Genomic DNA, 14250 nt, shown 5'->3' with positions numbered 1-14250 from the left:
TCTCTTCTAACAATTTTGAGACTTGCTCCGTCAGAACAGCTATACTCACTTCAGTACTAACGGATCTTGTTTCCGGCATGATTTGTGCAAATTACCAACAACTTACTCTATACTGAATTCATTCCTCAGAACAATAACTACACTAGCTACTCAACTCCTTTGTTACAGTTGAGCACTACACACAAGAAGACAAACGAGACTCACAATGGACAACTGAACAAAATTAATCCTTCCGCCTTGTTATTGCCCAGCGACACTCTCTACAATTGTGCGCTGCGTGACCAAACCGTCTACAAATTGAACATTCTACTGGTACAAACTTCGTGCATGGCTTCCCATGCCCCGTTAAATTACACACAGTACATCTGACTGGTACCAAGTATGTTTCCCTTAAACTCAGATAAATCTGCTGTTTCCGCAGGTCTCACAAAGTGTACTCCCAACAACGAACGTGCATCCATAGTTATTAACAAAAATCGCCACGTGCACTTACCACTACACCAAGTCTGTAGGCGGTGGGCGTGAGGACTTCTGACACCAAATCTGTAGGCACCCCGGTGGTCCCGGTCGCCTAAGGTGGACTGGATGGCCGAGCGGTGACCTCTCCAGTTGTCAGGATGCTAGGAAATGGCTGTGGAAACGTCAGAAACGCCAAAGAAACATTATTAATTCATAACACCTTTATTCCTGCCAAGTACAATGTGGCTTGATGATATCAACGACCTTATCTGAGTCGTCGCTGACTCGTAGCGATGACACCAGCTCTGGGCTGCACAGTCTTGCTAGCGCAGCGCCGCGTGCTGTGACGTAGTGGAGGAATGTCCTTACTTCGTTCTTCGGCCGCGCGTGGCTGGTGGCGCCCGGCTGGCCGGCCGGCTCGGCTGCGGACAGCAAGCCGCAGCACATGGAGGCTCTGGGTTGGAGTCCCGGTGCTGTCGGCACGAGAGGCGTTCTCCTGGTGCGGAGTGTACTCTATCCCACACCGTCTTCTTCCCTGCTCCTCCTGGTGGCTCGTCAGCGGTGGACGGGCGGAATGGGCTGCAGTCCCCCAACGTCGTTGGTGGACGGGCGGAATGGACTGCAGTCTGCCAGCGTCGTTGGCTCACCCGGTTGTGCCGGCGGATGCACAGGGCTCAGGCCCCGCATGATCTCGACGATGGCTCACTGATGTGGTCAGCATTGGCGGCGAGCGAGTCTGCTGCCGATGTCTGCTAATCCTGGGTTGATGATTGACAGCGGCAGCGGAGAGGACCAGAGCTGGTACTGTCCCCTCACGTCTGCTGATGGATGGGCCACCCTTACTGCAACATCTCCTTAATAAAGATTAACGTATCGATCACCGAGCTGAGCGCTACGCAGCGACCCAGTACACATCTAACTGCAAGTCTGACTGGGAGTGCCTTGTTGCTATCAAAGCTGGTGTATTTAAAGGAAACACGAGCGACGTCCTGACGTCATGCTCATTTGTAATGAACGCATTCATTCCATTTATACTGCTGATTCATCTGTCATACTCGCCCCTTGGGTGTTCTTGTGACAGAGTTACGTGTGTTACGGCAGACTTACGCGAAGTTGTGAAATGCAGTACAGCTGACGCTATACCTATGTCTTGTACTCTATGAAAGTCTCCGTCTAATGCAAACCCGCATGCTAAGCAATTCTCTCCCGCCTGTTGTATGTAACCAGACCATTGCCCCCGTGTGACGACAGATTCCGGTATATGTGCAATCCTCTTACCTCTTGGCTAACTTACTGCCTCTGGCTCTCGGCATAGGCAACGAAACTTTGACAATATTCCATGTTTCTAACTCTTTACTATTCCGTGACACTACATAGTAGCAGCAGCACTGAAGGATGCTCTCCCCACCATTTTGTAGTAATCGAATAGTATTAAGCATTTGCTCACTGGTTTCAATTAAGATTTTAATATATGCCATCCAAGGAAGCTTGCTGTCTAGTGTCATTCCTAAAACCAAATAAGCATTTTGACATGTATTGCTTTATCGTCTATGTATACTAAACAGTTTCTTTGTATGTAGCCATTCCTGGCGAATATGATTACTGAAGATTTCTCAGGCGCCATTACCAGGTCATTTCCATAAAGCCACCAACTCACATTCTTTATTGATGATGTAAGATTGTTCATCGCCTCCTGCAGTAATACATGGGAAGTAAATACACATATGTCATCTACAGACTCTACAATTCTATCTGGTTGAGTTACTGCCCTTTCGATATCATAGCTATATATTGCATGTACTAGTGGACTGAGTACGATCTTTCGGGCATGCTGCTGTCCACCAAGTGTGGACCCTTGAATCCAGTATTGTTGCTAACATATACAGTTCATTCACAGATGAATGACGACATGACTTCTAAAAACTCAGGTGGAGCTCCTAAAAGTAGTGACTTATCTAATAGTACATTTGTCTGAATATTATCATGTGCTTATGCAGTATCCGACAGTAGTGTTGCTGTATATTTGCTCTCACCAGAACCAACTAACACGGAGGAAACTAATATTGAAATTTTGTCCATGTAGCTTCTACCTCTACAGAACACGAATTGCGATCCAGCTAGTAGGAACGAAGACTCTACCCACCATTCCAATCGCCTTTTGATTAGTTTTTTCAGTACTTTAGCAAACAGTGTGTAGGATGTGACTAATAATGGAGCTTTCCCTTTATTATATATGGGGGCTATGATCTGTGTCTCCCATTCTGGAACCAATTCTTGATGCATCCAAATTCCACTATTGATCTGAAGAAGTAATTCTACAGCATTGTCAGGCACGTTTTGTGTCATGGAATATGTGATCTGATCGAGTCCTGGTGCAGTGTTAGGGCTGTCTTTGGTGACCGACATCAATTCATCAGTACTTAAGTGCGTAGTAAGCACATGTTGAGTTGCAGGAGTTTCCCCTTTGTCTCCTGATTAGCTTATTGTGAACACTTGTTGGGACGAGAAGGTCACAGAATTCTTCTATCCACTCATATGATTGTATGTTATTGACTCCATGGCCGATATTCCTAAATATGTTGACCTTCTGGCGTATCTCTGTTGATTTATTGTTATTGGTCAAACTATTACAATATTTTATCCAACTGCTCTGCTTTATGGATTTCAGTATTTCCTTGATTTTAGCCGTCGTTTGTTTATAGAACCCTGTTCACATTAGGCTGTTTAACATATTCACATAACGCTGCTTTCTGTCTAGTTTTGCTTTATTGCAGTCTTCATTCCACCATGAATTACCCAGTCATCTTGCTTTTATTGGTAAAGGTCGTTTTGGGATGAATTCATTTGCTGCATAATATGTGCTGTTCTGTAGTTGCGTATAGGCCCTGTGTGAAGGTTGGTTTTTTCCTATGGATTTTACTTCCAATTCAAGAATTTGGCGATATTTATACCAAACCACCTTGTTCATGTTCTGTGTCAATCTGTTGGTAACATGTGCTCAGTTACTTTTCTCATGCGGTATATTCATGATTATAGGGAAATGATCTGATCCCATAGCATCCTGCAGAACTGATCATGCTGTGATTTGGTTCGTACAGGGAGAAGCCACTGCAGTTGGTCTCATTCATGGTCTTTGGTTTGATGTTACAAATCCATCATTGTGCTATAATCATCAATGCAACACATTGTACACTCCCCTGCCTTATCATTCATGCTGTTTGATGGGCACTGAAGTCTCCACATGTTAGGATGGGTTTTGGTGTATGTTGCAACATGTGTGTTGTTCGAAATTTATACGCATTTGGGGGATGATATTCAGATGCACTGGAGAAACTAAATTTGTTAGTACATACTTCAACTGCCATTGGTTGAAAGTAAAGGTTAGGTAGTGGCATGGTAATTGGTTTATTGTTGAGTTTTGTTCCAATCGATATGGCTACCCCACATTTTCCATCCTCTTGATCCGATCTTATCACCTGATATCCTCGACATCTAATAGAAATGTTTGGTTTAATAGAGGATTCATTTATAATAGCGGTAGAGTAGTCTTCAGTAAAAAGTTCATACATGAATGACTCTCTATTAGCATATAAGGATCTGGCATTCCAGTGGAGAACATTAATATCTGTTATTCTGTTTATTTGAGTAGGATGTAATTATAACCTCTTTCTGTCCTGATCCATATTTGTTTTATACTATCAGAGCAACCATATTGTACATATTCGCTTGATCCAAACTCTCTTTCTTTAATGAAGTAAACTGTGTTATTAGATTTGTTATTCCAGCTACCAACTATTCGATTACCGCCATGTTCTTATCCTCCACTCCTGATATAACTGTCCATTGTGGTTCTGGAGTATGTGGTCATGGTTTGTATGTATTTTCTTTAACAGGAGATATTGGTAAACTTGTATTTGCAAAAACAGAACTTGGAGTTGGCTTAATCTTGTTTTGGCCTATTGTGATGAACAGTTGTCATGAATCCATGCTGAATAGCTTTTACAGGTGGGAGGGGAGGGTGGGGGACTCTTTCTTCCAATCCAATTTACTCCTGTCAAAGTTCCCCGCCACAGCAGCATAAGGTCTTTGGTTTCCATATTCTTCAGCTCTCTTAAAGGATATATTGTATGTAGCTGATGCTTTCTTAATCTTTTGTTGTTTGAGATGTACTGGGCAAGACTTATCTCTCGATGTGTGGTTCCATTTACAGTGGACACAGCACGTTATTTCAATTGTGCATGGTTCATTCCACATTGACTGCATCGAAACCGTGACTGACATTGATTACTAAGATGGTCATATCAAAGGCATTTAAAACACTGTGTCACTAGGGGTATGTAGCGTCTAACATTACACTTCATACCATATATAGTCACATATTCTGGTAGGAACTGCGTTTGCCAGGGTATGTAGTTCGTTGTTTCTAAATTACTTTTTCTTTTGATCATTCTGCGTACATGGGTGGCTGTGAACGTAGACTGAATAGCGTGTTTCAACTTTAACTCTGTTAATTCGGGATCTACATTTCTAATAACTCCTTGCTGATGTGTTTTGACATGTTTGCTACCATCTGTTTCTGATGAAGCGTGTTGTCCTCCACAAGCTTGTTTGTAGCCTCTCTTGCTGATAGATCAATCCGAATTCGCCACAAACTTGAGATTTATGATTTTCTGCTTGTACTCAGAATCTGAGGTATCTAGTATCGTCCCCGAGGCCATGGGATCGTATTCACCTACATTACGATTAAGTCCATCAACAAATGCATAAAATGGATCCATTGCATGACTGTGATATCTATTACATTTGTTTTTATTATATATTAGCTAGACAGTTGTTTGTGAAAGATTTTACATTGGTTTATTACTCTTTCATTGCCTGAGTTGAGCGTTGTTTGAATTATCACCCACTGCCGACCTCATAGTCCCCCTTCGGGGAAGGGAACTTGATCCATTATTTTAATTAAAATTGTCACATACCTGTGTTGAGCGATGTCGGATGTTTTATCTCCTTCGTTATTTGTTGCTGGAGTTGTTGAATGATGACTGCTCGTCTTCTCTCTGTTAAATAATTCTTCCTTCCGCTCCAGTGTGCGATTTGTTGCAGCGCTCGTCGTTTGCTCGATGTTCATACTCATGTTCAGGAGACCTGCCGCTCCCTGTAATTCTCGATTGTGTTGCTCCACGTCGGGGGCACTGTCTGTATTTATTGTTTTGGTCCTGGTGTTTTTATTTAACACCCTCGACCTGTATGTCTTTCAATAACTTTTTCCTGCTTTTTTTCACAAAGAAATGGGAGAGTTAACTATTGCTCTTTACTTGTTTGCAACCAAAGATCTTTCACGAAGTGTATACAAATAAAGACACGAGGATGGCAATGTAGCAGGTGATCTCTTGTTCAAAGAGTATATGACTTTTGCTTTGGATTGTTTAGTGTTTACTTTCATAGGCACGTGTTACGATGTTGTGTTGATAATGTGGTTTACATGCAGCGGGAATACAAGATAGTTCGTGGAGTAGCAACTTTAGCTGTTATCATCTGGCTGTCAAGTGCGAATGTGGGTCTAGAGTGGAAGGAAGCCCTTGGTCGAAAGAACTTTTAACCTTTTTACGTTAGTATTTTCGTCTAATTTAAAGCGTCGTCATGGGAAAGAAACATAAGAAGGTGAGTAAAAGCTATTGGTCTAAGGAAATGCATTTGCCCTTTTAAAGTGTTTTGTAAATATGTGTCATGTATGTACTCCTAAGTAGGTTCGGAAAGTACACAGCTACTTCCCGCGGTGTTTCAAACCATTTCTGTGAACACCTAGAGTGACTCAGGAAACAGAATTAGGCATTTGCCTATTGTGATATCACATCGAAGAAACAGAAATCTTTTTAAAACGTGGGGTAAGAATGATATGTATACACCAGATTACTGTAATAGTGTCGTACATCGAATTAGTTCTGCACATCTTTTAGTAAAAATGTTATCACACGTTACACACTGACCCCCCCCCCCCCCCCCCCCCCACACACACACACTCTCTCACACACACACACACACACACACACACACACACACACACACACACACACCCGCGCGCGTATCACATATAGACAAATATAGAATTTGCCTATTATCACCTGTTTTCTTTGGCTTACTTGCTATGGAGCTGTGTATTGACATATGGTAGGAATGTGGGCATATCTTTCGTAGTTTATATGGATATTTGTCTTTAGATCTAGCTATGCTCATGTGAATTGTCCATCACTTTTTACACACATAGCTTTAAATGATATAAAAAAGTTATAAAACTGAATACAATAGGCTAAATGTAGAAAAAGATGATGAGCTATAAAAGAACCAACATTAGGAAATTGGCACACTTCGCTCTGTCCATACACCCTTATGGTTGTACGGATATTTCACAATATAGTGGGGAGATGTATCTTGACAATTTTACAAAGTGTTTATTGTGGTATGCACCAAGAAGGTAAATGGTGAAGTAATAAGTCCAGTGGCAAGGCACAGTATATCACATGACACTGCAGGTAATGGTGTGTTTCTGCCATACCTGCCTGTAGTGTGCACTTAGGGGTGCACATAGAACATTTAACACTGATTTTGGTGGTAGTTTAGGTATGTAAAGGGTACTTGAGCCATTGCAGTGTTCACTATATGTGGTATAATGCAGATGCGACAAGTATGATGTTGAGGAGTGACACGGAGAGTTTTCCAAGTGTAGTTTTCGAAGCAGAATCAGAAGCAGAAATGGGATCAATTTTGCAGTTTCCCCAACGTTACCAGGTTATACGAGAGCTGAAGAGTGTGGTGCAGGACAGAGGCTGGCAGCACACTGGCACTGCTGCAAAGTATTTTCCATCCTTCTTTGCACAAGATACATCGGGTATCACATTCCTACCTGCACAATACTATAATAGTTGACCATAAAAGTAACAATGTTGTCGTTTTGTGTGTGTGCATTATTGCTGTGGTAATAACTATTGTATGATTACCAATTGATTGTCACATTAACAGGCTCCTGTAATGTGCAGTATCAGGTCCTCTTTTTCAGGATCATAATATTTTTGTTTTTCTGTGCACTTTGCTGCTGCCTTCAGACACACTATTTGTGGTGTCACCGCCAGACACCACACTTGCTAGGTGGTAGCTTAAATCGGCCGCGGTCCATTTAGTACATGTCGGACCCGCGTGTCGCCACTGTGTGATCGCAGACCGAGCGCCACCACAAGGCAGGTCTCGAGTTACGGAATAGCACTCGCCCCAGTTGTACGACGACTTTGCTAGCGACTACACTTACGAAGCCTTTCTCTCATTTGCCGAGAGACTGTTAGAATAGCCTTCAGCTAAGTCCATGGCTACGACCTAGCAAGGCGCCATTAGCCTTACATAGTTTGATAACTATCGTATGAAATGTCTCATCAAGAATGCTGTATTCACATCAAAGAATAAAAGATAAGTATTCGAGGAGCTGCATACTTTTCTTATTAGAATTCACTACTTATCCTGTTCCAGAATTCACGCCCGTCTGCGTTAGATAGCGTGCCTTTCGGCCTCCTTTATCTACAAGGTGTTGGCACATTTACCAACACATCACTATTACATAAGCTGACAATACAGCATAACGAAACAAAGCATGGTAAATAATTAACAAGAATAACATTATTGGTTGCAGTTGTCGTCTGCAACTGATCGTGGTCACCTGGGCTTTTGGTGGCACAATAACATGTGGGGAATAGATCAAATATTGTGGCATAATTGGTCCTCTAATTTCCCATTGCTATGATACCTGATCTGTAGGGGAGAATGGGGATAGTTGACTCACATTTTCATTTTTAATTTTTTTTGTGTGTTTAAAACAAAACTGAAACTGTGATAACAAGCCTTACACTTTCCCGTTAAATCCTATATATTTAAAAAAATGAATTGGAAAATACGTAACTATGAAAAAAATGTTTAAAGAAGTGCTTTACACCATGGCTCAAGGATCCCCATGTGGGGAAACTTGAGCTCGAAAATAACACGCTTAAACCATCATTTTATTCTCAAAGTATTTATGTGTGGAATTTAAAATCTCACGTTAATAACATTATAACGTTAAAAACTTAGTCTAAGAAATAGGAAGTCCTTCAAAACTAGTTAAGAAAATGAAAATAGTCACATTGATGATGGAATGTTGAAGAATCAGTTCTATTTCGTCTTATCAACAACAGTGTTGCCTTCATATGGAGACCATTTAAAGTTAGTCTGCAGTTCATCTTGCAAACTTAACTTTCGCTCCTACCTCTTCTTTATTAATAGCTTTTCCAACCAATTGCTTAACACTTTTTCCCCCTCAAATTTTACCAACAACTATTGCTGTCCACAACTAAATCGTCACTGCCATTCAGATTACACTGTGCCACGGATGAGCTCGTGCTTTTTATTGAATAATTTTCAGGTTGTTTGTCGGATGATTCTGCGGAAGTTTTCATTTTGGATTTTTGTGGGAGACGCAAACTGTTTCTGTTTTCATGTAGGGCATTGTTTTCATGGACTACCCATTTTTTATGATTTTACTCTTTTCCTACTACCTTCATTAAGCAAGGCAAGGTTTTAAGGTAAGGTCTCACAATTCATGGTGAAACAATGGCTGCACTTGGTGAGGGCTCTGGACAAATCATCAGTGTTGGACAAGGTTACAGTAGACCTAAGCCCATCCACACTGGTTTCAGTTTTCTCAGTATCTTTTCGGTTAGTTGAAGAAGCCAGAGTAGTTTCCACAGGGACATATGAATGCCAGTGCCCTATCAGTTACATGTGAACTCAGAAATTCATCATCAGTGAAAGTAGTAGTATTCAGGATGAAAACACCAATAACTTGAAAGTGTCTGCAAATATTCATACTCGTAAAAGCTAGTGGATAAGCCTTACCTACAAACAAATTAATCTGTTAGGCTTAAAGATTTTGTAAATATCTAAAGACTTTTACAAACATGTTTTTGTAATAACAATTTTATAAGACTGTTTATGTGAGAAAAGTTCTTGTCTACAATATGTGGCAATGAATTTAATTTTAGCTTAGGGGTAGTTGAGCCATGGCTCAACTCATGTATGTAACATATGTATGCAAATATTCAGACTGTTAGAGAATGAAAATAAGGTTCAAACTGTCACTTGATAAGTTTCTTTTAGTTAAACACAAAAACTGGAAACCATTTATCTACAACAACATTGCATGAAGAGACAGATTGCTACTTACAATGAAGAAGACATGCTAAACTGCAGGCAGGCACAATTAAGGCACTTACATAAAGCTTTTGGCCATAGCCTTCATCAGCAAAAGAGAAACACACAAGCAAGGACACCTGATGCGCACATGGTCACCAATTCCAGCACCTCGGGGTAGAGTTGGTGGTTATGTGCACATGGGGTGTGTTTGCTGTGTGTATGAATGGTGTGTGTTCCTCTTTTTGCTGATGAAGGCTGTTCCTGTGTGCGGCTTAGCGTATCTTCTTTATGGTGAGTACCAATCTGTCTTTTCCTACATTGTTGATCTTTTCCTACATTGTTGATCTTTTCCTACATTGTTGATCTTTTCCTACATTGTTGATCTTTTCCTACATTGTTGATCTTTCCCTACATTGTTGATGTTCCTACCTGGAGTTTCCATTGTTTGAAACCAGTTACCTAATTATTTACTGTTTAGATAGCAAAAACAGTAAGCAGACAGCGCTACTTCTATATTGCTTCAAGACAGCTGATAATTTGTCCCTTGTGAAATACTAATGAAAACTAAACAGTGATACTACCTATGGAAAAATAAATTGATCTACTGATGAGAAAACATGACTGGCTCATGTATCCCACATGCTCAAGTGTCACGACTGTCCCATGAACAACTGGCCATCAGTCAATTTGTTATTCTGGTGTAAATATAAACAATAAATTTAAAAATAGGCTGTTGTCTTGTAATTTCCTGAGAACTTTTAACTTATTTTGCTGTTCAGTCAGTAAAGAATTTGACCTCTCAGGTTTTCTTAGCGTGTTTGATTAATAGTGAGCTTTCGGGTGTTCAGCAGTGTAGTTGTTTGTGCATTGTAGCAGCTACTCTGATTGTCTTGAATTCCAGTTATAGTAAGGAAGGACAACTATAATTATTCATGCACCCTGAACAACGTATATACAGACTCTGTGGTACAAGTTGTTGATAGCTACATATACTAGGTGTCACAGAAGGAGTGGTCAATATCCAGTGATATGGCAGGAACTGATTTTAAGCAAAAAATTTCATATGGGCATATGCTCTATTTTGAATGGATTCTGGTGCAGAACACATTTAATGTACATCGTTATTTATTTTCTGTATCAGTCAAAACATTGTCAGATTTACATGTGTAGAAAAGTTAGTAAACGTTACAACGTAAGTTTTACAAAGTATCAATTTAAAAATACGTATTTTTAACACATTAATATCTAAGCATTAGTGTACATCAAATTTCCGTTTAACCAAATACACATACTATCTTTCTTCCCTGGACATGTGTGTACAATATTAGGCCAAAAGAAGAACTCAGCAACTTGGGAATAATCTTTATTGTGATTAGAGGACATTTTCTTGTGCATATCATTTGTAGGGGCCAGACCAACTTCCTTTGTCAGTCCTTAAACTACAATTACCTTTCTCCAAGGGGATGTGGGTAGTGCCCTGACAGATTTTGATAGAGCCTTGCCGAATGTAGGACACTGGTATGGTAGTATAGTTGGCATTGGGATGGACAGAAGAATAGCATTCTTCTTTTTTGTCCTCTGAAGAAGCTAGCCATCATGCTCCTTCTTTCAAAATTTCTGGATTTCCAGTTCAGTCATACATTCTTTTTTATTTTTATTATTTCATTTATCGTTTTATTTTTTTTCTTTCTGAAATCATAGATTTTCTTCTTTGCGGTGACTTCTCATTTTCCTCACCTTGCTGCGCTTGTGGATGTCTGTTTTGGTTGATCTGCTATCTCTGTCAAAACGTCAACCAAATTAAACTTCTGAACATCTTAAAATTAAATTATTTGGCTGTAGCTGAAGTTAAATATGGATAGAAAGGAGTAAATTCATACTCTTGCAGCATTGTTCAAGTAAAATTAGCATCCTTTATATATTTTCATGTGCATATAGTGTCACAGGTGGGACAAAAGTGAAATTAAGATATAGCTATACATATATTAATAAAGTATCCATGTTGAGTACATTAATACTTACTATTTTCAGAAACTAGAACCACTTTCAGTGTATCACACCTTGAGTATGCAGTTGTACCACTTGAAGATATACTAATTCAGCATATACAAATCAGCTGTTGGGTAACCTAATGCTACAAACTGATAATATGTGAATTTCCTTAAGTTCTATGTTGATATATTTAATTACCCTTTAATGCAGTTACAGCACACAAAAATGTTTCTTTTAAAATACGAATCTGGTTGCTGCTTTTCATGGAATCACCCCTTTATAGGTGCAAGTGTAGTGCATTAACTATCATAGTAATGATGTGAATTGTGGTGACTGTGGAGAAAAGTAATGAATGGTTGCTTACTCTATCCTCAGAATGCATTTCTTTCAGATTTGTTTATTGCTTGCGTGTGATAATATGTATACACACATCAAAAAAAGTTTTGCATCACCTCAGTTCCGGAACCTGTACAAAAAATTGGTAGAGAGATCAAGATAAACATCATTTCCGCCCTTTTTATTGCTCATGAAAACCACACATTGCATGTTGTACCACCATACAGTGAGATCTTGAGAGTTGGTGGTCCAGATTGCTGTACACACCGGTACCTCTAGCACGTTCTCATGCATTGATGCATGCCTTTATTAGTCGTTACTATCCACAAGTTTATCAAGGCGCTGTTGGTCCAGATTGTCCCACACCTCAACAGCGATTCAGCATAGATCCCTCAGAGTGGTTGGTGGGTCACACCATCCATAAACAGCCCTTTTCAATCCATCCCATGCATGTTCTATAGGCTTCATGTCTGGAGAGCATGCTAGCCCTTCTACTTAAGTGATATCATTATCCTGAAGGAAGTCATTTACAAGATGTTCACAATGGGGGCGCAAATTGTTGTCCATGAAGACGAATACCTCGCCAATATGCTGCCGGTATGGTTGCACTATTGGTCGGAGGATGGCATTCACGTATTGTACAGCCATTACGGTGCCTTCCATGACCGCCAGCGGCATACGTCATCCCCACATAATGCTCCTCCCTCCCTCCAAAACAGCAGGGAACCTCTACCTTCCTGCACTCGCTGGACATGTGTCTAAGGCTTCAGCATGACCAGGTTTCCTCCAAACACATCTCCGACAATAATGTAGTTGAAGGCATATGCAACACTCATCAGTGAAGAGAATGTGATGCCAATCCTGAGCGGCCCATACAGCATGTTTTTGGGGCCATCTGTATTGCACTGCATGGTGTCATGGTTGAAAAGATGGACCTCGCCATGGACATCGGGGGTGAAGTTGTGCATCGTGCAGCCTGTTGTGCACAGTTTGAGTCGTAACACGATGTCCTGTGGCTGCACGAAAAGCGTTATCCAACATGGTGACGTTGCTGTCAGGATTCCTCCGAGCCATAATCTGTAGGTAGCGGTCATCCACTGCAGTAATAGCCCTTGAGCATCCTGAGCGAGGCATGTTGTCGACATTTCTTGCCTCTCTGTATCGCTTTGGTTCACTCCAAGATGCCTGGACACTTCCCTTGTTGGGAGCCCTTCCTGGCACAAAGTAACAATGTGGATACAATTGAACTGCGGTATTGATCATCTAGGCATGGTTGAACTACAGACAACACGAGCCAACTGATCGGCTGTCGGACCCCCTCCGTCTAATAGGCGCTGCTCATATGTGGTTGTTTACATCTTTGGGTGGGTTTAGTGACATCTTTGAACAGTCAAAGGGACTGTGTCTGTGATGCAATATCCACAATCAGTGTCTGTCTTCAGGAGTTCTGGGAACCGGGATGATGCAAAACTTTTTTTGATGTGTATATTTCCACGTAACTAATAAATAGTACTAAACTCAACAAATCGTTTCAGGGGAAATCAGTGAAAAACAATAAGGTCAACAAAGATGAACCAGAGGAATTCACAAGAGCACCTCATTCATTTATAATTCACCGTGGAATTGTTGGCAACTCCATTCTGGAGCTAGTGAAAGACTTTCGAAGAGTGATGGAGCCATTTACAGCTACTTCATTAAAGGTAAGTAGGTAGGGTCTTTGCCATTGTGGTAATCTATAGTAAGAAATTAATACTAGCATTTCATTTACTTTGTGTACAGTAAAAACTAGAAAGTGGATCAAAGAAGTTTCCTTTTTATGGAATCTGGGCAGAATGAAATTATGTTTCAGTGTAATAATTTCATGTTTCACCAAATACTCACTGTAAATTCAGTTGAAACAAACACAAGTGAAAGTGTGACTTTATTCAGCCTATGTTGCATGTATTGATGTTTTTCAGATGTTTGTTGTTTCTTTATCAATCTTGACTACCTCACCTCGAATGTTGATGTATAAAACTTCTCTTAACATTTCATCTCTGACTGTGGGAGACATCTTCCGAGGTAAAATGGCAAACTGCAACCAGAACTCTAAGGAGCACTAAGTGTATAGGTTTGTAGAGGGCACCACAGTCTATGAAGTTATGTCAGCTGCGAGTTTATTGCTGGTATTGCCAACATTTTCAGTTGAAAGTAATACATCGTCGTTCTTACATTGCATTGTTGACATCCAAATTTTGTCTAATTCAACATGCT

The 14250-nt window shown here is 40.5% G+C and overlaps 1 protein-coding gene across 1 annotated transcript in view; it reads left to right on the top strand.

Moving 5' to 3' along the window:
- Window positions 1–5844: 5844 nt before the first annotated feature.
- The window catches only part of LOC124606549 (protein Peter pan), an 81850-nt gene continuing 73444 nt past the window's right edge, over window positions 5845–14250 (top strand). Inside the window, exons 1-2 of the mRNA XM_047138537.1 lie at window positions 5845–6120; window positions 13533–13697. Of these exons, the coding sequence (XP_046994493.1) occupies window positions 6100–6120; window positions 13533–13697 (186 nt within the window). The 5' untranslated portion in view covers window positions 5845–6099. The remainder of the gene's footprint in view (window positions 6121–13532; window positions 13698–14250) is intronic.

This window comes from Schistocerca americana, chromosome 1, assembly GCF_021461395.2.
Source record: "Schistocerca americana isolate TAMUIC-IGC-003095 chromosome 1, iqSchAmer2.1, whole genome shotgun sequence".
Lineage (NCBI taxonomy): Eukaryota > Metazoa > Arthropoda > Insecta > Orthoptera > Acrididae > Schistocerca > Schistocerca americana.
Note: the sequence above shows the minus strand (reverse complement) of the source record. Positions and strands in the feature narration are given on the sequence as shown.